A 15,253-nucleotide genomic window follows, 5' to 3' on the forward strand; every position below is an offset into this window, starting at 1 on the left:
AGACCCAGGATCTCCCCCCATCCTCCGTCCTCTGCTGTGAAAACCTCAGCATCTGCTTGAGGGGTGGTCTCCATCTGCAGGTACGGAGTGCCCTGTTGCGGGGTTTGAGGAAGCTGAACTCCCTAGTGTGAGTTCACTTGAGTTTGCTCTAAAAAAATAAATCAATACATAAAAAATAAATTAAACTCTATGGCAAGAAACCTAGCTCAGTAGCTGAAAAGTGCCCTTATTTTTAGGTGAAGATGTTGGTTTATTCCTTTAAAGAACTCAAGAAAATTACCTAAATGACTGATCTTGAAATGTTTTAGAGTATCACCTATCCCTGAGTTGTCTGCCTGAATTGCATCTTTGCTTCATGTTGCGGTAGGGTCTCATGTAAGATGGCCTTCAGCTTGCTATACAGCTGAAGGTGACCCCGAATTCCTGATACTTTTGCCTCCACCTCCCAAGTGCTCGGATAACAGGTGTGTGTGGTCATGCTGGGCTCCGAGTTAGAAAGCATCCTGACGGCACTGTTATTTTTAAGAGTGGGCGAGGTTTGTTTCTTTGCTTCTTTAAATTGAGATAAATTTAGCTACTCTCTTTTCTTCTTTAGTTTGGTTCATCTCGAACATTCAGTTTGGGCTAGGCATTGCTAATCCTAACCCAAATATATATTTTGAGGATAGCCCAAAGCATGTTAGCGTTGGCACTCTTGTTCAGAAAATAGTCTATTTGGTCACCCCTCCTTAAGTTTGGTTATCATGTAGGGTTGTTTAGTCCCATTGAGCCACCCTAAAACTCCTCTTGACTAAGAAGATGCAATGAAAAGTTTATAAGGGGAAAAAATCTACAAATTCTTCTCCGTTGATATATACGGAAACTTTCTAAATGAGGGGAGCTTATAGCCTGGTAAACAGGCAGCAGCGTTTATGACTGAAAACCAGAAAGTTCCCTCATTTGGTAAAGGAAATGTTGAGTCACAGCAGCGTACACGGCCTTGGGTTGTTTCTTCTAAGTGACTCCTAGCTATCCTGTTCTTTCTGCCGGCTGAAGTGAAGTCTCACAGGTACCCTCGGGAATCCCTCATATAGTGGAAGTTTAAAAGCTCATTTTTATCTGGGCTGTGGTAACGTTGGAGGGATACAGGAAGTGACCTTGCTGAAGCTTGTTTCTATTTTTGCAGCTTGGGTGGTGCTGAGCCTTGAACCTAGGGCCTCACGCAATGGTAACTCCTCCACCACTGAGGTAGAGTCCTGGGTCTCTGTTTGACACAGAGAACAAGTTTACTCAGATCTTTTAGGGGAAAACCTTTGGCTTGATGCGATGAGTTTCCCAGTAACCTCATGCTCTAGCAAGACAGAATTTGTGACACACGGGAGACCAGTTGGCCATGGGTGAGTCTCTTACTAGAGACATATATGTAAGCCTTTCGATTGCAGAAGTTCCCAGAAATGTCACAGTCCACGCTGACGCTGATGGTAAAGCTAAACGGAACACAAAACCTTGCATATTTCATCATTAGCAAGAAATGGAGAAGGAACCGGGTAGGTGGCTTACGCAGCACTCCAGAGGCGAGGCCAGCCTAGTTCACCTAGTTCCGGAGGAGACAAAGCTTCACAGTGAGACCCTGTCTCAAAAATTAAAAGACCAGGAGAAGGTGTAGGTGTGTGCAGAGCTGTCACGTATGTTTCCAGCTTGTTGATTTAGCTCTCAGCTGGACAGGGAAGCAAATAAAGGAGAAAATGAATGAACCAAAAATCTAGGGTGTTTCCAAGGTGCTCTTGGCTCAATGCCTTACGCTCATATCTGAACAGGAACGGAAATGGGTGCTTGGCCATGAGTTAGTGACACACAGGGCTATAGAACAGCCGTGACGTCACTTGTCATACCTCTCTGCGGTGCCAGGTATGATTCAACAGCACTCACAGGGCCTGCAATCACTTAGCCCAGGCTGGCCTTGAACTCATTAGTAGCTGAGGATGGTCTTCAATTTCTGATTCTCCTTCCCAAGTGCTGGACTTACATACGTGAGCTACCATGCCCAGTTTGTGGAGTGCTGGGAACCAAACCCAGGCCCCTGTGGATGCTACACGAACTCTCTACCTGTGCAATGGCAGCCCAGCCTTCTCCTTATCTTTAAAAAGATATTTGAGGACCAGAGTGTCTGTAGCTTTCTGGTTTGAACGGCCAAACGCACCAGGCTTTTCACTTCTTTTTTTTTTTAAATATTTATTTAGTATACAATATTCTGTCTTGTGTGTCTGCCTGAAGGCCAGAAGAGGGCATCAGATCTTATTTTAGATGGTTGTGAGCCACCATGTGGTTGCTGGGAATTGAACTCAGGACCTTTGGAAGAGCAGGCAATGCTTTTAACCGCTGGGCCATCTCTCCAGCCCAGGCTTTTCACTTCTTGATCTTAGGTTTTTGTCTCGTACTGGTTTTCTTAGATTGCCGAAACAAAACACCATACGCTATCAAGCTTAAATAACAGGAATTTATTTTCCTCACAGTCCCAGAGTCTTAAATCAAGTTCCCAGTGTTGGCAGTGTTGGCTTCATTCTGACACCTTTCTCTTTAACTCATATATGGGTGCCCATGTCTTCACACAGACCCTGCCTCCACACACCCCATTATCCTCTTCTTTGAAGGATACCAGTCACATTGGATGAGGGCCAACCTAATGATCTCATTTTAACTTCATTTGCAGTGGCCATGTCCAAATATTGTCAGCATTGGAGGCACTTGTAGGTTAGGACTTCACATGAAACGAATCCTACATAAATAAATAAGTCCTGTAACATTACTTATTTCTTCAAATTCAGTGAAAACCATGATGTAAAATACTGTGCCAAGTACAGGGGAACTTGGTGATGGGTGTGGATGATAAGAACAGATGGTTGCTGGGCTAGAGATGTGGCTCAGTGGTTAAGAGCACCGGCTGTTCTTCCAAAGGTCCTGAGTTCAATTCCCAGCAACCATAGGGTGGCTTGCAACCATCTGTAATGAGATCTGGTGCCCTCTTCTGACCTGCAGGTATATCTGCAGACAGAACACTGTATGCACAATAAATTAATAAGTCTTTAAAATAAAAAAAGAACAGACGGTTGTGGGGCAATGGTGGCACAAGCCTTTAGTCTCAGCACTCAGGAGGCAGAGGCAGGCATATCCCCGTGAAACTGAGGTCAGCCAGTCTAGCCCGGTTCATATCTAGTTGGTCTGCTGGTCCTGGATCAAGTTCCAGGACAGCTAATGCTACACAGAGAAGCTCTGTCTTGAAAAACAAACACACAAAGCAAAAAACCAGAACAACAACAAAAAACAGATGGGTAATCTATTTAATGTCGTTTCCAGGGCTTCATTAATGAAGCTGGTGACTCCTACCTTTGTTTTGTTTTGTTTTTAATGCCCATAAACACTCAGGAGGTGGAGGCAAGAGGATCAGGAGTTGAAAGGTCATCCTCAGCTAGTACTGAGCCCTGGGTCACACGAGACCCTGTCTTAAAACAGAATACTCACAGAGGGGCAAATGAAACCTGAGCAGGCATGGCCAGGGGCTCGGGCTAGATCTCCGACACTCAAAGTAACAATATTCGTGTCCACTTGTGGGCACAGCTGCTGGGAAAGTGATTTCACAATCACTGCCCAGTAACGACCGTCACGTCCACGTCAGGAGGAATTATGACAGCAGAAGAACGGAGCGGACCTGACAGCGGCTGCCTCCCTTGCTCCTTACATCAGTCCCTTGACAAATATGTGTGAGTTTTGCCCAAGGTCTGTTACAGTGAGCTCACACATAGTTCAGTTTCAAGGTTAGAATTAAGCTTCTAGACAACTCGAGGATCAGAGATGTTCTTTAATTTTTTTTTTTATTATTTTATTTATGCACAAGAGGGATTTTCCTGCATATTTGTCTGTGCATCAGGTGCATGCCCGGTGCCCAGGAAAGCCAGAAAAGGGTGTCAGGGCCCCCAAGAAATGGGCAGTTATGATCAGCCAGTGCTCCAAGATCAGACTTTGGAGTCTCTCCCTCCCATTCTTTATTTAAAACAAAACCTTTCCTTTCACTGAAGCCTCTGCTGTTTCCTGAAGAGGGGAGGGCAAACTGAAAGTAAACTTGGAGCCTTTTATAGCCTGTCAAATGGTGCCAGAGAGAGGGAAGCTTGGTCTTCTTGAGTAGTTGATAGAACGACAGGAAGTAACTCCAGTGCAGATAATAGCAGTTGCCTAAATGCTACCATTTTGTTTTGTTTTGTTTTGTTTTGTTTTGTTTTGTTTTGAGACAAGCTTTCTATGTAACATCCTTGCTGTCCTGGAACTAGTTCTGTAGACCAGGCTGGCCTCGAACTCACAGAGATTTGCCTGCCTCTGCCTCCTGAGTGCTGAAATTAAAGGTGTGAATTTGACTACCATTTTTTATTTTTTGATGAATCAGAATAGTCACTTTTTTAGACAGTTTTTGACCTCCCTTTTGGACAGTTTCTGCTTAAGTTCTTCTATTGCATCTGTGGCAAGTTTCCATGTAGAATAAGAAATTACAGCCTGGCAGTGGTGGTGCACACCTTTAATCTCAGCACTCGGGAGCCAGAGGCAGGTGGATCTCTGTGAGTTTGGGCCAACCTGGTCTACAGAGCAAGTTCCAGGACAGCTATGGCTACAGAGAGAACCCTGTCTCAAAAAACAAAAAACAAACAAACAAACAAAAAAACCAAGACAGAAAAAAAGAAGGAAGGAAAGGAAATTAGTAAATTGCCGTCTGGTGGGAGGTGTGGTAGGCAGGTCGTGAAGAGATAGAAGGCCTGTTTGAGAGAGCTGTTGCCCTGCTTGTCTCCCCACAAGAACTATCTAGTGAGAACTATTAGCAGAGCTGGTGAGAGTGTGTGTAGACGGTGTGAAGGCAGCAGGAAAGAGTGTCTCCCTTAGACCGCACTGTGTGTCAACCAGCAGGTCCACTGTGAGTGGGGCCTTTGAGGAAGAAATGAAAGGCCTCCCTTTCATCTGGAGTGCTATGGTTATCACACACAGTAGAGCATCCTTATAATCCCAGAACCCTGGAGGCTGAGCCAGGATTGCAAGGTCTTGGCTATCCTGAGCTATAAAGGGAGATTCTGTCTCAAAACCTAAAATGACCGGGCATGGTGGCTCACACCATTGTTCTGAGCATTTGGGGAACAGAGGTAAGTAGATCTTTATGATTTTGAGGCCAGCCTAGCCTACGTAGTGAGTTCCAGGCCAGCCAAGGCTAGATAGAAAGACCAGGTCAAGAGAGAGAGACAGACAGAGAGAGAGAGAGAGAGAGAGAGAGAGAGAGAGAGAGAGAGAGAGAGCGAGCACATGAAGTTGGGTGAAGAAGGAGGTGGAGAGGAGAAAAGAATATGATCAAAATAAGTTGTAAGGAAAAAAAAAACTTTAGTAAAAAAGTTTTTAAAAATGGCTGTCAAGGTGGCCCAGCGAGTAAAGACAGTGGTCACCAAACTTGATGAGCTGATTTTGCTCCCTGGGCCGGGATGCAAACATTCAGTACAATAAAACAAAACAAATAGTGATAATCATTAGAGATTTACAGTCTCTCTAGCAAGATAAAGTCCAGATACTCTTGGAACTTCAAGAATCAGATCCTTGTATCTTCACAGCCTCCCACACCCTGAACAGCTCTGTCAGGAATTCGTTATCTGTAACTGTTCTTTATTTTATTTTATTTTTTACTTATTAAAGATTTCTGTCTCTTCCCTGCCACCGCCTCCCATTTCCCTCCCCCTCCCCCAATTAAGTCCCCTTCCCTCATCAGCCCAAAGAGCAATCAGGGTTCCCTGCCCTGTGGGAAGTCCAAGGACCACCCACCTCCATCCAGGTCTAGTAAGGTGAGCATCCAAACTGCCTAGGCTCCCACAAAGCCAGTACGTGCAGTAGGATCAAAAACCCATTGCCATTGTTCTTGAGTTCTCAGTATTCCTCATTGTCCACTATGTTCAGCAAGTCCGGTTTTATCCCATGCTTTTTCAGACCCAGGCCAGCTGGCCTTGGTGAGTTCCCGATAGAACATCCCCATTGTCTCAGTGTGTGGATGCACCCCTCGCGGTCCTGAGTTCCTTGCTCGTGCTCTCTCTCCTTCTGCTCCTGATTTGGAACTTGAGATTTATGTCCGGTGCTCCAATGTGGGTCTCTGTCTCCTTTCATCACCTGATGAAGGTTAATATTCAGGAGGATGCCTATATGTTTTTCTTTGGGTTCTCCTTCTTATTTAGCTTCTCTAGGATCACGAATTATAAGCTCAACGTCCTTTATTTATGGCTAGAAACCAAATGACTGAGTACATCCCATGTTCTTCTTTTTGGGTCTGGCTTACCTCACTCAGGATAGTGTTTTCTATTTCCATCCATTTGCATGCAAAATTCAAGAAGTCCTTGTTTTTTACTGCTGAGTAGTACTCTTTATTTTAATGGACCTTTAATTTCATTAGAGTAAAAACTGGGTGGATTTCAGAATGGGACGATTTCTACTTTTGATTTCCTTATTTGTTTACTTATGAGTGTGTGTGTGCATATTTGTGTGAGCATGCACGTCTACACGGAGGTCACATGACAACCTCAGTGTCATCCTCAGGAACACTGTCCATCTCCTTTGAGGCGGGGTCTTTCATTGGCCTGGAGCTCACCAATCAGGTTAGACCAGCTGGCCAGTGAGCCCAGGGATTTCCCTTTTTCTGCCTCCTCATGGCCAGGATTAAAAGTGTGTACAGCCTGGCTTCACATGTAAATTCTTAGGATAAAGCCCAAGCCTTTGTGCTTATAAAGGGCACCCTTTGGTAGCTGAGCCTCCACCCCGCCTTTACTTGTTGTTTGTTTGTTTGTTTTCTTGAGACAGAACCACATCACATATCCCTGGCTAACTTTGAGCCTGCTTTGTAGACCAGCCTGGCCTCGAACGTGTGGCCATCTTTCCACTTTCCCCGAGTGCTAGGATTCCAGATCTACACCACCATATCTGTTCTGTGCAGGGCTGGGGGAGCACCCCAGGGCTTAGTGCATGCTAGGCAAGAATTCTCCCAGCTGAGCTACCTTCATTACCTTTCATTAATCCTGAAGCAATTCTAGTAAGATGCCCTTTCTACGCTATACAGCCCACTCCCCGACATACACGATGTGGCTACAGATTGTGTAACTCTCAGCGTCAGCTTTTAGAAAGCCTTCCTGATTCCCAGGTAGTCTGAATTCTGGGAGGGATCTTTCCAGTTCAGAGACTTGTTTTGCTCTTCTGCCACAGTTATAGTTTTGGTTTTGTTTCCGATTACGGAAAGATGTTGTTGGCTGGGATGCTGCTCAGTGGTAGGGCACTTGCAGAGGATGCCTGAGGCCCTGGGTCTGATCTCAGCCCTGAAAGGGAAGTAAAAACCTTCAGTTAGCTCTGCAGTAGAACTTCCTCAAGCTCACATTTTCTCCACTTGATAGGGCATCAGCTACTGGCAGAGGGGACTGCCCTGTCCCATCCAGTAGCCAGCAGCTCCCTGTGGCTTCAGAACACTTGAACTATGCAGAGTCTAAATTAACATGTGAGCTCAAAATAGGCAAAACATAGAAGAGTTGGTTTAAAACAGAATAGATTATCCTACTCATATCTTTTATGTTGATTCTGTTAAGTGATAATATTTTAATATGTTCAACCAACATTTACTTGGTTTTTACGGTTTTTTAACTCAAAATTATGGCTGCTAAAGAAGAAAAGAAACAAAGAAAAACCATATTTCTGAAACATTCAACCTCAGATGGAGTTGGTGCTGTTTTTATTGGAGAGGCTAGCCTAAAGCAGCTGAGGTGGGAAGACATTGCCCTCTGCTGGACAACAGGCTGCATTCCCTCCCCCCACCCCCTGCAGATACAAGACACTCAGAGAAAAATCAAGAGGTTCAGGGAAAAAGGATTAAAATGCATTGAACATGGGCCGTATGCAAAAGCTTGTGTCAGCTGGCTTTACAGACTTTCTTCTCGTTTGAATCAGGAGCTCATTACTGTATCGTTATTCACATTTGAAACCCAGTAAACTGAGAACCGGAGCGGTTCTAAGTGGTGACAGGGTCTCCCTCCAAGCTGTCTACTCTCAGAAATGGACCCAGGCTGTGCCCTCATCCAGGTGTCCAGCATTTGGAGAGCTGTGACCATGGTGCTGGTACCATTCCAGGAACCTATATTTTCTTTTAAACATAATTTCATGTCTTTTTTTTTTAAATGTTTATGAGGTTTTAGCCTACAAGTTTGCACAATGTGCATGCCTGATGCCTGTGGAGGCCACAAGAGGGCATCAGATCCCCTTCAACGGTAGTTAGTAGAGGGGGAGCAACCTATGGGTTTTGGGAACGGAACCTGGATCCTCTGCAATAGCAGTAAGGACTTAGCCCCTGAGCCATCTCTCCAGCTCTATGTTAGAATCTTTTAAGTGTTTTTTATGTCACAGAGGAATGTTGCTTATTACAGCAGTTTAGAAAATGCGGTTTGAAACTTGCCAGATTCTACTAACATAATACTTTGTATGTATTTTCTCCCACTTTCCTGATACTTAGTTGTTGATGGTGAATCGATGATGTGGGCAAAGGCGTGTTGCACTTTCTTATTTCTCCTTCATCCTTTTGTTTATTTTGTTTTGTTTTTCAAGACAAGGTTTCTCTGTAGCTTTGGTTCCTGTCCTGGAACTTGCTCCCATAGACCAGGCTAGCCTCGAACTCACAGAGATCCTCCTGCCTCTGCCTCCTGAGTGCTGGGATTAAAGATGTGAACCACCACCGCCCAGCCCTTCATTCTTATAGTTTTAAGGGACTACTTAAATTTTTAAGGGACTGGAGAGATGGCTCAGAGGTTAAGAGCACTGGCTGCTTGCTCTTCCAGAGGTCCTGAGTTCAATACCCAACACCCAATGGTGTCTCACAGCCAGCTGTAGTGAGATCCTGTGCCCTCTTCTGTCCTGCAGGCAGAACACTGTGTGTGTGTGTGTGTTATTAAAACAAATCTCTTTTTTTTTGAATAAGCAGATCTTTAAAAAAAATTTTTTTGAGCCTGAGCTGGAGAGATGGCTCATCAGTTAAAAGTACCTGTTGGTCTTATACAGGGCACACACACTCATACAATTAAAAGAAATTAAGTGGAGATACTGTGGGGGGCTGGAGAGAACCCAGAGTTTGGCGCACACTAAGCACATATTCTGAGCTATACTCCCAGCAAACTCATTCATAATTATGGTTTCCTGTGCTATCAATACTTTCTTCCAGAACTTCTATTACCCTTTGATCCATATCCTGTGACAAGTGGCCACCTTGCCATTTCTCTGAAATGCTTCCTCTTCTTCCATCCTGAGCTGTCAAACTACTTCCCCTCCTTGGCGAGAGTTCTAGGCGCGCTCCTCGTTGCTGGGTGATTATGAGCTGCATAAAGCCTGTCTTTGGATGGGGAGAAGATGAGCCACTCACAGGTGCTGTGGTATTTCTCGCCAGCTCCAGCCTCATTAAAGTGCATCAGAAAACGTGTATCTCATGGCTTTCAAAGGTGGTGTGCACCTGCACTCCAAACATTTGAGGCCAGTCGGGAGGCAGAGGCTGGCAGATCTCCACACATTTCCTGCCATCCTGGTTTACATAGAACGTCCAGGCCAGCCCTGGCTACAGTGTGAGATGCTGTCGAAAAATACAAAACAGAACAAAAAAATCCATAAGAGGTGGCAAGAAGCTCTGGTCTCTGTATAGGGACCGTCAAGACGCCACAACGGGTAATGGCACTAAGCCCGATGACCAGAGTCAAATCTCTGAAACCCATGTGATAGAAGGAAAGAATCGGCTCCTAAAAACTGTCCTCTGACCTTCACTTGTGTGCTTTAGTACACACATGCTCCTCCCCCAAGTCAATCAATAAAATGTAGGTTTAAACAATTTTAAAGCCGGGCGGTGGTGGCGCATGCCTTTAATTCCAGCACTCGGGATGCAGAGGCAGGCGGATCTCCGTGAGTTCGAGGCCAGCCTGGTCTACAAGAGCTAGTTCCAGGACAGGAACCAAAAAGCTAGGGAGAAACCATGTCTCAAAAATCCAAAAAAATAAAAAAAATAAACAATTTTAAATTAGGACCAGGCAGTGGTCATGCACAACTTTAATCCCAGAACTTGGGAGGCAGAGGCAGGCAGATCTCTGTGAGTTCAAGGCCAGCCTGGTCTACAAGAGCTACTTTCAAGACAGCTAGGGCTGTTACACAGAGAAACCTGTCTCAAAAAACCAAAATAAATAAATGAATGAATAAATAAAAATAAAAATAATTTAAATCAGCCAGGCAGTGGTTGTGCACGTGAACTTGGGAAGCAGAGGCAGGAGGATCTCTGAGTTTGAGGCCAGCCTGATTTACAGAGTGAGTTCCAGGACAGTCAGGGATATATATAGAGACGCACTGTTTTGAAGGGAAAAAAAGGAAAGAATCCATTTAACTTGTTAGAGACAGAGTGTAATCATTCCAATATGAGAGATACTTACCACCTTGTGGGTTCCTTGTTCGGACAGGTTATCCTGCTCGGAGAGCCAGGTACCAGTGGGTACGCTGCAATCCCGACAGCATCTCTGCAAACTGCGTGGAAGAGAAAGGACCGCTGTTTGACCTAATGGCAGATGGACCCGACGACGTTGGCCCTCCAATGAGCAATCCTTTTCTGTAAGTGGACTTGAGTCTGATCTCCCAGAAGTGGCGGAGTGTTTCTCTTCAGGTTCCTGCTGTGGTGGCGCTGTGATCGTCTACAGTTGAGGAGCAGCGTACTTTTGTATTTCATTTGTGTGCGCGTGTTTGCCTGCAGGAACATGCTTTGAGGAAGGTGTGGTGGTTGGAGGACATTTTACAGGAGCGAGTTATTGTCTAGGGGATTGAAGCTAAGTCATCAGTCTTGATGGCAGGCACCTTTATGTGACGAGCCATCTTGCTGGCTGGTGTGGGGAGAGGCCAGTTGGTCATCTCTGGTTCCTTTGCTGTCTCTTGCTAGCTCCACTTCCCTACTACTCCATGTTTAAGCAGCTCCCCTTGAGTTAAATATTCAGGGTTTTCCCTGTACCCTATACCCACCACTTTGTCTCAGACTTCTATTCTGCAGTTGCCTCTCTGGATCCAGCATCTTCTCCCATCAGTACACAGACAGAGTCTAGGGCTTCCTGACATCGGATGGACCACCCCCGACTCTCTATCTTTACAGCTATTTCCCCACTCTGATCTTCATTATTTTAAAATTTCTTTTTGAGACAGGGTCTCATATCACTATATGGGAATGTCTGTCCTGAAACTTGCTCTATAGGCGAGGCTGGCCTTGAAATCAGAGATCTACCTGTCTCTGCCTCTCAAATGCTGGGATTAAAGGTGTGCGCCACCATACTTGGCACATCAGCCCTTCCTAGAATGGGCGCTTATGCTTGCCCCTTCTCCCGACACATACAGTTGGACTCCTGCTTCTCAATCCAGAGTATTTGGTGACTGAGACACAGCTATTGATTGTGTCTTTGTGTTTAGGTTACTTGACCACTTCACTGCCTTATAAAATGATTGACTCGCCACTTCCATTGAAAGCCCCTTTCTGTGGGCTTTTACCGGTCACCTTCTCCGAGTTGTTGGGTTTCCTTGGCTGTGTTCTCTTTTGCTTATTTTAACATTGTGTGTCCTGGCTCTGTCACAGGCCTTCGTGTTTTCTCAAGGTGACCTCTGCCTGTTCCACAGCTTTCTATTCCCATCTGTATGTTAGTAACTGCGATGTCTGCATCCAGCTTTCTGTGACCTGACAGGCTGAATCAGCCTCCTGGGCACATTAGATGACTTTTGCTTCCTGTTTCTGCATTCCCTGCCATCTTCCTGACTGATGTATTCACTAGAGTGTTAACTTCTAGATCAGAGACCTCCCCTTTCTTTTCCTATTGTATCTCAAGCAGTGGGGACAGGTCAACAAATAATTTATTTTTTGGCATGCGTGGCTGCTATAAATCTGATCAATGTCACTTGTGATTTTCCTGGAGAAAATGACCCTCAGGCTAGCACATTCAAACACACCCCCTCCGCTCTTGAGGCAGGGTCTTGGTATGTAGACCAGGTTAGCCACAAATTTGTGGTCATCCCCTTGTCTCTTTTTCCTACTAGCTTGTGCCACCATTCTGGGCTTGAACTCAATTTTTGCCAAAGATGCACTGCTACCGATTTGCCAAGGATGGGTGGCACCGTTTCTCTGGTCTGGCTTTTAGGTGCTCTTTAGATTAAGTTATGTGTGTCGAACCAACCCACGTAACTCATCCCTGGTGGCTTCCTGCTTTAGCTCAGGAGTACATATTCAAGTCTTATATTAGTAGAGAAAAATCTAATGTTTATATTCTGGTAAGGTTAATACCCTCTTCCAAGTATGGTGGCTTTCACCTTTAATCCCAGCACTCAGGAGGCAGAGGCCAGTCTGATCTGCATAGTGAGTTCTAGGCCAGGCTGGGATATAGAAATGAGACTCTGTCTAAAAAAAAAAAAAAAACCTGGCAACTAGGAGGCAGAGGCAGGAGAGTCAAGAGCCTGGGACCAACTTGGCCTTCATAATGACAGTCTACATATCTCAAAAGACAAAGGAAGAGTGCTCTTTGTTTTAACACTTTGTGAGTTTAGAAGTAATAGAAGTTTTGTCAAAAGCTTAAGTTAGGAAACAGTGTCATCTTTCTAGAATGATTTAGTGGTGTGCCCTTTCTTTAAGAAGAAACAATTAGCCGAGCGGTGGTGGCACACGCCTTTAATCCCAGCACTCGGGAGGCAGAGGCAGGTGGATCTTTGTGAGTTCGAAGCCAGCCTGGTCTAGTTCCAGGACAGGCTCCAAACAAACAAAAAAAAGTTATCTATTTTTTAGAGGTTTATTTATTTATTATGGATACAGTGTTCTGCTTGCATGTATGCCTGCAAGCCAGAAGAGGGCCCCAGATCTCATCCCAGAAGATTGTGAGCCATTGCATGATTTCTGGGAATTGAACTCAGGACCTCTGAAGAGCAGCTAGTGCTCTTAACTGCTGAGCCATCTCTCTGACCCAAGATTTTTCTATTTTCATTTAATGTTTGTGAGTGTTAGTCTGCATATATGTGTTACATGTGTGAGTGTTTGCATGTATGTGCAGGAACCACACGCCTGCCTGGTGCTGGAGAAGGCTGGATGAAGGTGTCAGATTCTCTGAAACTGGAGTTATAGGTAGTTGTGAGCCTCAATGTGGATGCTGGGAACTGAACCCAGATCCTCTGCAAGAGCAGCCATTGCTCTTAACCTCCGAGTTGTCTCTTCAGCCCTGGCCTTTTGTTTGGAAGCATTGAAGACAGTTTTAACTCCTTGAATTTCAACAACTGAGTGCCTAAATTGATTTCCATGTTCTGCCTCCACTCCCCACTATGCTCCTTACCCCGACCCCATTTTTGTTATTGGAAGAAGGGTTGGATAGCCCATGCCGGCTGCAGGTCACCATGGTGACGTCAAACTTCAGATCCTGCAGCCTCCACTGCCCAAAAGCTGCAATCATTTGTGTTGCTCCATAGGCAGCTTATTTCTTTATGTTAAAATATTAAAATTACATTATTTATAAGTATAATTTTATATTTTTCTTTGTATTTCAGGACGAGAGGATTTCCGGATAATTTCTTCCCTATTTCTGAAGATGTTTCTGGGTCGGGCTCTGGCTCCGGATCGGGCTCGGGCTCTGGTTCTGGTTCTGGCTCTGGCTCTGGTTCAGGCTCTGGCTCAGGAAGTGGCTTCCTAGGTGACATGGAATGGGAATACCCGCCAGCAGATGACAGTGATGTTTTCTTTTACAACTATAGGCCTGTAGACAGGATGCTCCATGAGCCAAACCAAGGGCAACCAGAAGATTTTATTATATGAAAGTGTTCATTTCTGTTTCCCCACCTCCACACAGAACAAGGTCTTCTGTACTTGGTGTTCCATGTTTAAATGATCAGTCTTGGGATAAAGAGCTTTACAGAAAATTTAAAATACCTGGAAAAGACTCTTAAATTCTGTCACCCTTTCCTCCTGAGTTCTTAAGGAGTTATACGTTAATGCTGTTATTGCTTTAGAAAATATCTGCATTTATATGTGTATTGGATTAACATTATGAAATTAACTCACACCCCCGTTATTATGCAACAACTTTTACAAGCCATGCTGTTTTTGAAAAATTCAATTTGAATAGCAAATTGATGAACAATAATATTTCATACCTAAAGTGTTAGGAACACGACTCACATTGTGAGTTACAGAAATACTCCTTTTTATGATTTAAAATAAAATAAAACAAAAGAGTGACCGCCGACAGTGGCTACGTGACCTGGTTTCTGTTGTGCTGTGGATGCGGTGGAGAAGCAGTGAATGTTGTTTATCTAAAATTGCTGTGGGTTGTGCAGTTAGAAACTTAATGTCTCCAGTACCACACGGTGTGCTCTCAATGCCTCTCCGTGCTTGGCCTTTTCCATAGATGCCTGTTTAATTTCAAATGTCACTCCACTAAAGCAAAGATATAACCTAAGGGAGGAAGCTGTCTGGGGATTTCTTTTTCTCCTCCAGGAAATAATTACTTTAAAAACTATCTTTAAAAAAATGTATATCTATCTCTCTGTGTATATATATTTATATGTGTGTGTGTATATATATATGTACATATATATATATATAGAGAGAGAGACAGAGAGACAGAGACAGAGACAGAGAGAGACAGAGAGAGATAAAATATCATTGGGCTGGAGAGATGGCTTGAGAGAGAGACAGAGAGAGATAAAATATCATTGGGCTGGAGAGATGGCTTGAGAGAGAGACACAGAGAGAGAGATAAAATATCATTGGGCTGGAGAGATGGCTTGAGAGAGAGACACAGAGAGATAAAATATCATTGGGCTGGAGAGATGGCTTGAGAGAGAGACACAGAGAGATAAAATATCATTGGGCTGGAGAGATGGCTTGAGAGAGAGACACAGAGAGATAAAATATCATTGGGCTGGAGAGATGGCTTGAGAGAGAGACACAGAGAGATAAAATATCATTGGGCTGGAGAGATGGCTTGAGAGAGAGACACAGAGAGATAAAATATCATTGGGCTGGAGAGATGGCTTGGTGGTGAAGAGCACTTTGCTCTTCCAGTGGACCCAGGTTTAGTTCCCAAAACTCAGATGGCAGCTCACAACATAAGAGTCGATGTCACTTTCTGGCTTCCATGGACACCAGGAATGCACAAATGTTTTAAAAAACATACTCCCAAAACGAATTCAATATCTTTGT

The 15,253-nt window shown here is 44.5% G+C and overlaps 1 protein-coding gene across 2 annotated transcripts in view; it reads left to right on the forward strand.

Annotated features, from left to right (window-relative positions):
- Positions 1-14,292, forward strand: part of Srgn (serglycin) — a 40,372-nt gene extending 26,080 nt beyond the window's left edge. For both annotated transcript variants that reach the window (XM_075980140.1, XM_075980141.1), the window contains 2 exons: positions 10,506-10,653; positions 13,600-14,292. In XM_075980140.1, the coding sequence (XP_075836255.1) occupies positions 10,506-10,653; positions 13,600-13,864 (413 nt within the window). In that variant the 3' untranslated portion in view covers positions 13,865-14,292. The remainder of the gene's footprint in view (positions 1-10,505; positions 10,654-13,599) is intronic.
- Positions 14,293-15,253: the final 961 nt, after the last annotated feature.

This window comes from Microtus pennsylvanicus, chromosome 7 (assembly GCF_037038515.1).
Source record: "Microtus pennsylvanicus isolate mMicPen1 chromosome 7, mMicPen1.hap1, whole genome shotgun sequence".
Taxonomy (NCBI): domain Eukaryota; kingdom Metazoa; phylum Chordata; class Mammalia; order Rodentia; family Cricetidae; genus Microtus; species Microtus pennsylvanicus.